Source organism: Homalodisca vitripennis, unplaced genomic scaffold, assembly GCF_021130785.1.
Source record: "Homalodisca vitripennis isolate AUS2020 unplaced genomic scaffold, UT_GWSS_2.1 ScUCBcl_4713;HRSCAF=11061, whole genome shotgun sequence".
NCBI lineage: Eukaryota > Metazoa > Arthropoda > Insecta > Hemiptera > Cicadellidae > Homalodisca > Homalodisca vitripennis.
Window position 1 is genome coordinate 1 of NW_025780882.1, and position 13,140 is coordinate 13,140.

Here is a 13,140-nt window from a genome sequence, read left to right on the forward strand (position 1 = left end):
AAATATAGAAATTTTAGAGCAAATACGCAAAGATATGCCGAAAATCATGAAAAAAGCCCAGGAAGCGCAAAAGAAATACTTTGACCGTGACAAAACTCATTTGGATTTAAACCCCGGCGATGAAGTCTTGGTCCATTTCCCGAAAGACCACACAAAAAAATATAGTAAATTTCAAACACCATTTAGAGGTCCTTTCGTTGTCAAGAAAAAAATTAACGAAGTGACATATGCAGTAGAAATTTACCACAGGGGAAGGTTTAAACAGAAACAACCAATACATGTTGCTAGAATGAAATTATTCTATAAGAGAATATAAAAACTATAACAAATATGAAGGGACTTGAGCAATAATAAAATATTCAAGAATAATATATGCAATATTTCTCATGAACATCACTATGCACTCACTGCCTTGTAGAAAAATTTGAAGAGAGTGAAAAGTATCTTCGCAATACTTTCATAATAATATGAGGTTAAAAAAGCTACCACATAGTCACGCAAGAATCGCTTTAAAGAATAGGTAATTATAACTCCAGGAGTTGAGAGACCGGTTAACTTGATTACGGTTTGAATGATTCATTATAACGTTATATAACCTTGAGAGTCACTGAAGTAAGTCTAACAGAAATAAAAATGTATATTAAAATCTCGATGTTTGTGTCGGAAAACGATAGAGAATAAAGACATAAAACTTTTAGAAAATTAAAACGCCTAACTTTGTATTTTAATGTGAGGTTTACTGTAATTTAGTGATTAAGTGATAGGTTTACCACGTACCAAAGATATTGGTATAGATAATCCCAATACACAGGACACTAAACACAGCACACACGACACGACACGAGCAGAGCCTGTAACCCACGGTAACCGTACTTAGACTGGCTAGTAAGACTTGACCGTGACTCTGGTATGTCTCCCAGGCAGATAAGTTTTTTTCTGCTAACTCAACTAACTTCCCACGCTATACTACACCGACTATGTTGTGACTATGACTAGGGGGCATTGCCTTGTACCAGCGGTCTGGGTCGCCAAGGGCCCTGGTGGTTCAGACAGCTTAGTATGCAAGTAATGTTTCCCACGTACTCGTTTACTACAGTAAAACAAAGCGTACTCTAACTTGACACACAACGTACATATTATACTTACCTGAGGGATACGTGTATACATAGCCTAATAATAAAGAATATAAAATATGATAAAGTGTACTACATATATCATATTTATTTAAGTTAGTAGATAGCAGTGTTAACATAATATACCCTACAAGGGACTCAATTTTCCTGAGATGCATCTCAAAGAAAGAGACATACCATGTTTCTATATTATATAATCCTAGGGTAAACGAATACTTCAATATATGACATGTAAATGACTTATATAACATGTTTAATTATTACATAGCTAATCTAACATTGAAGGAAAGTAACATATATTTAACATAGTATGTATTAGCACAGCAATATTGCTCATTAACAAACTATACAGCCTTGATTAGGCAACATATATTATGATCATAATAATGACTATGGACAATAAGCACAAAGAAGGGATATTACATATTCCTCAGAAACAAAGGTGCGTAGTATCGTTTTGTAATATGATAAAATAACATAATTTCGAACCTTATTTAAGAACACTAGAGATTAAGATGCTTAGTAAAAAACATTATTACATAGAGCTAGGGAAATACGACACACCATCGAGAGGTCATTAAAAGATTTCTGTAAATAAAAAACCTTAGACGTAAATGTGAATTAATTACAAAACATTAAACTAAAATGTATATGTAACCTGTAGATATTAGTTTTTAGAATTTCGACACCAAAAAGCCAACTACAACCTGAGACACCAGTCTACAAGACACCAATCTACAAGACACCAGTCTACAGCACTCTAACCGATCCCGACCACCCACGAGACAAATGAAGTCTTCACAGCACTTCCTTCTACTACTCACAGCACTTGCCATGCCCCTCTCGACCACCTCTGCCAGCACATCAAACCCCAACATAGGAGAACCCAATAAGCCTCTAGTACAAATCTTCACAGGAGCGTACTTTACTCCAATGCCTCAGACACTACCTTATATCAGTTCCATCCCTATCATATACAAAATTCCTTTCAACATACAACAAAATTTACCCAAAAACGAACCCTCTCTAAAATTCTGCCCTAAAAACCCTCAACAAACTCCCAAACCTATTGCAAGATACAGAACAACCTTTCCACATTACAAACCCTCATACATCAACAAATGGTAGCAGAAAACCTCCCATTCATCCAAAGACAACAACCAGATAGAAACAGAAGATTGCTCACGTTCGTCGGAGATTTCTTCTAATTGTGTTTCTGACATTGCGACAGAACACCAAATACATGACTTGGCAGACAACAAGGAAGATGTCTACACAGCATTCTCAACACAAACAACACTACCTACTCTCCGAGCTAACCTGCGCATCTCACACCTGCTTTGTTCACAATCTACAAAGACAACACCACTTCCAGCTAAAACACGACGACAAAAACATAGTAAACAACATGGAAACTCATTTTGTACATTTTATTAGCCTGGACTTCTATAATAACACTACTTCTTTTTATGGCCCTCTACTTCATCCACATTAATAACATCAAAATAAAAATTTCTGAAGCCTACAGTACATGAACGTGACTACCCAATGGATAACCTTAATTAGACTATAAGTACGATTCGTAGGTAGAATCGTCATTAAGCCAGGGGAATGTAAGACATATGTATTATTAGTAAAATAAAATTTCATAGAATAGATGTACAGATAGTTGCTGGAAAGGAAGTCTCGTATTGCAATTCGAGACAAAAATCCTCCGGATGTAAGTAGATACGCACATCCGCCCAGGACCGCCGATGGTGAACAAACAGGAAATGCTTATTTGTAAAAACCGTGCGACAATGTAAGGGACAGCCATGCTGATATGGAAAAATTGTTACTCACCAATTATGATGGAGAGATTTGGCAGAGGCGTGGTCAATGAGCTGGCGGGAGAAGAACATCAAAAACTGAAGAACAAGGAGAGAGAGGAAGAAGTGGAGGCCGGGAATTCGTAAAGTGAAGTTCGGGAGTGTTTGTGTTCGTGTGCGGAAAAATATCTCTAGGCGTAAATAAAGTGTGATGTGAAATAAAATGTAAGTAATTTTTAAGAACTTAGTATATTTTAGGGTTCATTAATCATTTTCAATTCCATATCTATTTAAATGTTCACAATTTCGAAAATGTAAATTTATGTAAATGTTTAGCTATTTTAAAGAAAGTTTCTCATGTTAGTCCATGAACTCATTATTATTGCAACACTACAAAATTACTAGTAAAATGTTTATAATGAATTAAATTTAAAATAAATTGTAATGAATAATTTAATATCAAACATGTTTTCAAAGTATTAAGGTATTGAGGTTTGTGTTTAATATGTCGATTGACGCAATCAATTAATCAATTTAATGAAATGTTGTCACAAATAAATGTGTTGGTTCATTTGAGGGTATTTGTACTGCCAATCTAACCTATTATTAAATCCTCTCACAGCAAACCCTTGCTCAAAATATGTCACAACCTTAATCTTAAACTAAACCAACCCTACAAAACCTTACAATGTGTTCTGAAATCTGAATTCTGTGTAGGTCACTGATGAGACCACTAGAATAAGGTGACCAAACAACAAATGAGACTCCAGCAACTGTCACACAAGAGTACAATAAGCTAGATTGCGTACATTGTTAGGATTGTTAATACCTCTAGTAGAATAGAATGCAAGCTATAATACAATCAAGCATCCTGTTTACTCTATTACAATAAGTTAGCCTTAAAACAGACATTGTTTGAGAGTAACACACCTAGGTTTCAAACTTGACTGAATCTTGCCAATAAGCAATCTCCAGATTGTAGTCTTTACCTGAATTCTGTACTTTCTTTTGGTGTATGATGTGATATTGCACTTGTTGAAAACCTGTGAGATATTTTCTACAATTTTTAATAATTGCATTTTGTTATTTTTACTTAATTTATATTTTTCGTGTGTAAAATAATTTTTTAAATTATTATTTCTTGCCTGCTGCACTTCATATGTATCAACAATTTGTGATCAGAAAAGATAATTATCTTGTTTTCTGACTATAACTTTTTTGAGACATCTTCCATTCACATATGGTTTTTTTTTTTCTTAACAGATTCAGAGAAGATGGTGAGATCAAATACATTGAAGGAGCAAAAGAGTTGAAAAGTTTGGAAAGGAGAGTACTTTGGAAGTGAGTTTTGAAGACGTGGAGAAGTACAATCAAAGTCTCGCAACAACCATTATCGAGGAATACTACAGGTATTATTTTTGTTGTAAATATGTTAACCGTAAATTCAAGGTACAATGAATATAATTAATATTTTATCCTTTATTTACCCTAACACATTTAATGAAGAAACATACTTGAATGTAGTTGGTAGTTCCCCAATAGATTTACCAGTTTAATTTGAAGAAAACGATAATATAAATGTAACATAGAAAACAAAATATTTAAAATTAATTAAAACTGGCTTATGGTGATAATTTTATAAAAGTTCCATAATTATTCTTATTTTTGTAAACACAGATATTACAGTATACCTAATATGGCTGTTAATGTGTGTGTGTGTGTGTGTGCGTGTGTGCGCGTGTGTGCGTGTGTGTGTGTGTGTGTGTGTGTGTGTGTATTTGATGGATACATTTTTCAATATAACTTATCATTAGTTATTTTTCTACATAGTCTCCTTAAGATAAAAATACCTTATAAAAAAGTGTCCTTTATTATTTTTACTTATAAAAATGAATGATTTTAAATCTTTTTACACACATTGTAAACATGTAAAACGACAACTTACATATCTTAATAACTTATATAATAGCGTTATTATTTTAATTGTTACTGTATGGATGTATATAATGTTCCAGAATTTATCCGTTCTTGTGCCAAGCAGTCTGTAACTTTGCCAAGGATCGTGGAGAGGCCAAGCCAGAGAAGAAGGAATATTATGTCAGCTTTGTGGACGTCCCCACCAAACACAAAGTGCGGGAGTTGACCACTGCTAAGATCGGAACACTGGTCCGTATCACAGGTCAGGTGGTCCGTACCCACCCTGTCCATCCTGAGCTAGTACTGGGCACCTTCCTATGTCTAGACTGTCAGACCATTGTCAAAGATGTGGAACAACAGTTCAAGGTACGCTTGCATTGTCAGTACATACGTTATTGTTATCATAGCCATGATAGTAACATTATTTGTTGAAAAAATTGTATGATATGGTCTATTGTAATATTGTTAATATTTCATACTTAGAAAATAAAACTATTAGTATAACAAGTTAGTAATAAAAATTTTTAATTCCGTACTAAGTTAATAATAACCCGTAATTTGTATATGTTTTTATTTCTGATAAGATATTGATTTGTAGGGAAAAGCTAGTTATATGTTATTTTGTTGAAGACATTTGTAAGGTATTTGACCATTTGGACCCTAGATAATTGATGCATTCTAACAACCTTTTTAGAAATGCTAGACACTTTTGTTTGGAGTCCACATCGCTAAGGAAAAATAATTGAAATTTGACCTGATTTAAAAATTAATCTTAACAATTTATCATGTTATTTACATGTTTCTATACAGAATTTATTGTATAATAATGTACATTAAAAAGTTGTTTACAATTAAAAATTAATTCATACACTTTTTACTAATATCAGTCTACCAGTTAATCATCTTCTGCAGACCTGTAATTAGCATTCAATGAAAATACATGTTGGAGGTAGATAGTTCAGTGTCTGTACTATCTATGATTGTTGCATAGTACACACAGCCCACCATCTGCTACAACCTTGTGTGTAGCAAACAATGCAGCTTCGTTTTGGAGGTAGAAAATTCTGTGTCTGTGTACTAATCTATCTATGATTGTTGCATAGTACACACAGCCCACCATCTGCCGCAACCCTGTGTGTAGCAACCGACGTAGGTTCATGTTGGAGGTGGACAAGTCAGTGTTTGTAGACTTCCAGAAGGTTAGGATTCAAGAGACCCAGGCTGAGCTACCGAGAGGCTGCATACCTCGCAGGTAAACGGAAGAGCTGGTTCTAATTTTAATATCATACACTTTGCTCTGATAATAGATTTGCAGAAGGATTTGGACAGGTACATTTCATTGCAGTAAAGGTGCTTTGGGCAGGAATTGACCTAGAAAAATGGGTTCACTGAATTATTTGAAACTTTGTAGAAATTGTCACTGGTTTGATAATATTGCCACTGTTTATTTGAAAATGTTAAGTTATGTAATATCAAAATATATAACTACTATATACTCTATTGTTCTGTTTCTTAATACAAGCTGTCTGTATATAAAAACATATATTGTGGTGTGATAAATATATAAGATAATGTTTACTAGAAGCCACCCAAGCTTTATAACAAATTTTAATATATAGCTATAATTTTTGTAGGCTACAGAGAAAAATAGTGTGTCACTTGCCTGCAATAATTCTTATGTTTCAATGGTTTCCATCCTTCAATTTGCCCTATATGCAAGTTATAATAATCGTATAATCTTGAAAAATGTTATAGTAATTGTAAATAAGTTGACTTTTCTATGTTTCAAAGAAAGAGACATTTACATTCCCCATGCTAGTCATCCTACAACAATTTTGCCGCAACTAAAAAAGTAAATTATTTAGCATAAGTTGAACACATGGCATCATTCCAATGAAATTTAATGTGAAAATGAAGAGTCTTCTTTAATGTAAACTTTAATTACAATAGTTTTCTTAATAATATGATTATTCATGACGATTTTTAAGAATCAGTCTTGATAACACCAAAATCATTTCATGAATATGATGATAGCTACTAAACACAGTTGTTCTCTCTGTGACGTAGTGTGGAGGTGATTCTGCGAGCGGAAACGGTAGAGCTGGTGCAAGCTGGTGACCGGTACGACTTCACCGGCACACTGGTAGTGGTGCCAGATGTGGGAGCCTTACAGCTGCCAGGAGCTCGGGCCGAAAGTGGATCCCATCACAAAACAGGAGACAGCAACAACGAAGGTGTGCGGGGACTTAAGGCGCTGGGTGTGCGTGACCTGCACTACCGCATGGCCTTTCTTGCATGTAGCGTCACGCCCACTAATCCCAGGGTGAGTCTATACTACAGAATAGTGTCAGGATGTAATAGTTATGAAATTGAAATTTTCAGTATCATGTCACATTCTTGAGGTTGAGTGGTAGAGAGGGCTAAATAGCCCTAACTCCGCCTCTTGAATAAAGGTATATTTCATTTCACATTGGATATTGTTAAAAGGATCATGATAATCTCTGTAATTTTCACAGATTAGTTTTTTGTTGCATGAACTATCATTCATGTGGTGCGGTTGTGGAAGTGGGATATGCAGTCGATAAAGAAATTTTCAATGTCATGGTTAATAGTGAGTGAAAAGTCAAATCTGGAATGTGCTGAACCTTCAAAATACAGTAGATTCAGATTTTAGAATTGGTTAAGGAGTCTTGACAATTGAATCTGCCAAGATTTACCTTTTCAGTTGCACAGATATCATGTTCGTATCTACCACTTTCAGAAACGTTTGTGTATCAATCAAACGTTGGTATCATGTTATGTCAGTCACTGACCTCTATAGATATCACATTTATGTCCCACCACATTCAGAAACTGTCAATCCATAAAACATATTTCTAGGTCACTGGCCTCTATAGATATCACTTTTATGTCCCACCACATTCAGAAACTGTCGATCCATAAAACATATTTCTAGGTCACTGGCCTCTATAGATATCACGTTTATGTCCCACCACTCTCAGAAACTGTCGATCCATAAAACACATTTGTAGGTCACTGGCCTCTATAGATATCACGTTCATGTTCCCACCACTTTTAGAAATGTTTTTTTGATCACTCAAACACATTTGTAGGTCACTGACCTCCATAAATAGTATCATAAAATATTTAAACATCCCTTCAGAAGATTGACTGTTAACCTCCTCCCACACAGATGATTCAATATTCAATTCTATACAAACATTTAACATATATACTACAAAGACATTTGTACATTTAGTATAATTCATATCCGTATTCTGAAGAAAGTAAATACTTTGTTAGAATAAACTAACATACAATTCTTTGTTAGAGTTTACTTTGTTTGTAAATATTTTTGGTATTTGTTATATTTATTGAATTTCATATGGGATGTAAAGGGATTGATCTGGTAACACCGTATTACCGAGCAATATAACTACAGGTGAAATCTTCCTCATACCAAAAACTAGTGGACAATAAATCATTTCGGCAGGATAATCTTGCGTATTGTTCTCTCTTAATACTGGGAATGTCACAAAGGGTTCTTTGTCGTGTAAGCATTCGTCTTGCTTGAAGCTATATGCACATTTATGCAGAGTCAGTCAATATATTGGTAAAATAATGCCCTTTTTTTATACATAACAGTTTTAAAGATTAATGTTAACTATAAGAAATTATCTTAAGTACTTCAAACCTTTGGTGGATAACATTTGATATTAAAAATGTTGTTTAATTCGTTCAAATTCATCTCATAAGATATTTTGATTAAAATTTCACAAATGTAGATAAAAGTAGATAAAAAAATGGGGAAGTACCATTGTTTATATATATATATATATATATATATATATATATATATTAAAAAACAACACTTTTGTATATTTTAGACTCATTCAAATAAATATCACATTGCCTGTAAGGGTGCTATACATTGGGGACAAGTTTTTCCCTTACTAATTTATGTATGTTAATAGATTTATTTTTAAAAGATAAATTCAAATGATTCAGTATTTAATTCTTTTGTTGTAAACTATATTTATTTCTAACAATACTGTTATTTTTTAAGATGTCTATATCTTGAAAAATAGATGAGCAGTGATTAAAAAAAATATAAATAAAAAAATCACTTAAAAAAACCGCAAAAAGTGCTTACCATTTTGGGGTCATTGATGGCCAGTTCCAGGGTTAATTCCCAACATTTAACCTTTTCTTTAAACCTTTCCGAATCTCTTGTAAGAAGAGTAATATTCCTTACTTTTTGTGCAATTAGTCGGTCTCAAAAGGTTTAACAATGACAGAAATCAGTTTGATAATGATTTTGAGTAAATCAAATTCAGTTGGCTATAAAAAAGGCTATTAGGTTTTTAACATTTTAGAAATGACAATCAATCATTTTAAAATTTTGAATCGGATTTGAGACTATAAAACTCTGTTCTTGAAAAACTCCTATTTGGTGGAAAAGTATCAATGAGTACTGTAACATGTACATGCTGAACCTGCTAAAGATTATTTGAGGTTGGTTGAGAACTGTGGGAGTATTCAGGTAGCTTCATTTAACCTAAGTAATGTAGATTGATTTCAAACTGAAACATTTTTGTTGTTGTGATAAAGTAGACTACCTGATCATTCCTGAATTAATATTGTGTTTCTTCAGCCTTAAGAATTTGTGTTCTAGTTTGGAGGTGGTGGAGATTTCCTGAGTGAAGAGATAACACCTGAAGTGATGCGTAAAAACATGACAGAGGCAGAGTGGGCCAAGATATACGACATGAACCGGGACAAGAAGCTGTACTCTAACCTAACAAACAGCCTCTTCCCCTCTATCCACGGCAACGACCAGATCAAAAAAGGTGGATTATTAATTGCCTGGGGAAAGAAGGGGGTACTGTTAGCTTTATTTTTCTATTGGCTGCAGTTGGCTGGCAGCTTAAGCATTTTTTATATAATGTGTGTTCATGTGCACGTGTTGCATTGAAATTACTATTTTGCTGTGTAATATTTATTTAATCATAATTTACTTAACATTATTGTTTTAAAATATTTTCTTCTAAAATTTCAAAAATTATGTTGATATTATACAGATTTTTAGGGATTTATGAAAACACCTGCCTTAAAAACCGGTTGGAACACATTTCTGTGCAGCAATCTCCTCTTCCCTTTCCACTACTCCATAGTCCATATAATTTGTCCATAGTCCATACTCATCTTGAGCTCTAGTTATTTTTATTGCCACTTTTAAAATTAAGCTAGTTCCTCAAGAAGTCTAAAATTACATTCAATACGTTTTAGGAATACTTCTAATGATGTTTGGAGGAGTGCCAAAGACAACAACAGAAGGAACAACACTCAGAGGGGACCTCAACTGTTGTATTGTGGGAGATCCGAGCACAGCCAAGTCACAATTCCTCAAACAGGTATATTTTAACAATAAATTAAAGTTGCTTTACTTGTAACTATTCTAAACACTTTATTGGTTCTATTTTTATTAAATAATAGCTAGCTGTGACTGTATGTCCTATAGTCATAGTATTGGTGTTTTTAGTTTATAAACTATAACTATTTGGTATTGTTTTTCAGTTCTTAATGTTGAGCGAATGAATTGTACATATTGACTAAAGCAAAAGTTAATCATAGTTTGTAGTTTGATGTCAGCTTACTTGCTTTTTTATATAAATACCTGCTGTTGTGACATTCATACATGTGCATACATGATAAAATGTTTGTATGCAAGTTCACAACATTCTGAAAACTAATGCAATATACAATAGAACTTTATCTAGACACATGTGTGCTTCCAACATGTTGCAAAATAATAGATTCATTAAATTTAGTGGGAACGTCTTTGCACCTGTCTACACATCAGGCAAAGCATTGAATGTGACAGTTGTGACACTTGCTTTTCTCAAAGCCATTGATTTATTTGATTTAGTAATAAAAGCTGGACCTTACACGTTAGCGGATGTTGGTGTCTGTTGGTATTGTTTGATGATCATGCCTCTGTGCAGGTGGCTGACATGAGCCCGCGCGCTGTTTATACGTCAGGCAAAGCATCGAGTGCGGCGGGTCTTACAGCTGCCGTTGTCAAAGATGAAGAGTCATTTGACTTTGTGATAGAAGCTGGAGCTCTCATGTTGGCCGATAATGGAGTCTGTTGCATTGACGAGTTTGACAAGATGGATCCCAGGGATCAAGTGGCCATTCATGAAGCCATGGAGCAACAGACAATCTCCATTGCAAAGGTAGGCTTTATTAATTGGGTAATAGCAAAATATAATGGATAAGTTCTGATTCAAACATTTATAAAAAATGTGGTGTTGAAAGCCTAAGTTTTTCTTTGTAATATTGATAAAGCATTGTAAATACATAATAATCTATTTTTGTTATATGGATATAGACTGCGTATCTAGTCTGCTGTATATGTACACAAGTATGGTACTTTTTTCAACTAAAAGAAAAGTGACCACATATTGTTAAAAAGTGATAAGAACAAATGTATACAAATTATATTTATGAATATTTTCTTCAACATTTTAAAACTTAGTTAAGAATTATCTTCTTTTTCAAGAAAAACTAAAAATAACTTCTTGTGATTGAAATTGGCCATTTTCATCCAACTATGATTCTCGTAAACTATCATGCTATAGCATATAACTATTAACAAACACATGTGATATTGTAAAAGTAGTTCTTGTATTAATACATTTTTTATAATATGAACGCCTTAATAAAACAAATTCTGAACTTTTATTCAAATTGAGTTCTGAAAGTTTGTGAAGAGTATTACAATAACAACTCTATTGAATAAATATGTTTATGACATATACAAATTATTTTTTAGTCTTTAAATTAGCTTTTTTATGACAAGATTTTTTATGTAGCCAAAGATTCTGTTTGGCATTGCTATGTAAAAAAGTAATATGTAATGTTTTGTTGATTAAGATGTATAATAAAATGTATTCAATAGTACATACAATGTGCTAAAAAAACTAATAAAAATATAATTTGATTTAATTTGCCCAACACATTAAGGACAGTAGTAAAACTTCATGTATTGTAAAAACATTAAATCAAACTTAGACTAAAAAAATCTATTAGAATTCAAAATTTAAGATTAGAAAATTCTGAATTGCACCATTAGGCTACAAATGACTACATTAATGGAACTGTGAAGTTTAAGTTATTTATTGTTACATTATATTTTGTACTTTAGTAAGTTAGAAGGAAAATAATTAACATTTCTTGTCCATACACATATGCACTAAATAAACTGTATTTGTATGACAACAACAAACAATCTAGTATAATATTTGGGTGTATTCTGATCGGATTCAAGGCCTTATTCAATACCAGAAAATCGATTTGGACAAGTCCTCTCAAAAGACTATCCAACTGTTTACCCGTATTATATTTCTATCTGATCTGTTCAACAGGCTGGAGTGAGAGCCACACTGAATGCCAGGACATCAATACTGGCTGCTGCTAATCCCATCGGAGGACGCTACGATCGTTCAAAGTCCCTCCAACAGAATATTCAACTGTCTGCCCCCATCATGTCACGGTTTGATCTGTTCTTCGTACTTATCGATGAATGTAATGAGGCAAGTAAATGATATATCTTACAGAGTGGGTGATAATCCTTGAAAAATGTCAATAATAAATTGCTAGATATTCTCTTAAATGTGTTACACATTAAATTGATCAATTTACTATATACACTATTGCAGTCTTTTTATTCAAAGTCAGTTATAATTGATTTTACAACAAAGATAGACTACTGATCAGGTATTTATATAATTGGCAATGTTTTTTTCTAGCTGTCCAGCTAGTTGTATGTGTCCTGTTTACAGGAATCACAAAAAATACTTCCTCCGCCGGGACTCAAACCCGGATCTCTCACTTGCTGGGTGAATGCGCTACCATTGCACCACAGAGCCCTTACTTTTTACGATTCAATTATTTTGTATTTGGCTATATCTGTCACATATGCGTTTAAATAACCAAACTAACATATGATCAGAAGACCAAATACCTGTCAAACGACTTTTATTTATATTAGATAAATTTGTCTGAATGGCAATAGCCGAATTAAATTTCAATAAATATTGAATCACAAAAAAATAATTTTTAATGCACACTAGAGAAGTCTGCCAATTTTATAGCTCTGCCTAGCAAGATATGTGAGGTTTGGCACGTGTTAACACAGGCGTGGCAGTTAAAGGGTAAAAAACTATTATATATTAAGGGTTATAAAGCTATAAGTAAGTTTGAAACTTAATGAAGAA

The 13,140-nt window shown here is 33.3% G+C and overlaps 1 protein-coding gene across 1 annotated transcript in view; it reads left to right on the plus strand.

Annotated features, from left to right (window-relative positions):
• Positions 1-4,204: 4,204 nt before the first annotated feature.
• LOC124373075 (DNA replication licensing factor Mcm6-like) overlaps positions 4,205-13,140 on the plus strand; it is a gene marked incomplete at its 5' end in the record, with an annotated part of 32,517 nt that continues 23,581 nt past the window's right edge. The window contains 9 exon segments of the mRNA XM_046831473.1: positions 4,205-4,268; positions 4,271-4,350; positions 4,957-5,224; positions 5,962-6,110; positions 6,926-7,181; positions 9,534-9,708; positions 10,148-10,272; positions 10,864-11,097; positions 12,289-12,456. Coding sequence (XP_046687429.1) covers positions 4,205-4,268; positions 4,271-4,350; positions 4,957-5,224; positions 5,962-6,110; positions 6,926-7,181; positions 9,534-9,708; positions 10,148-10,272; positions 10,864-11,097; positions 12,289-12,456 — 1,519 coding nt within the window.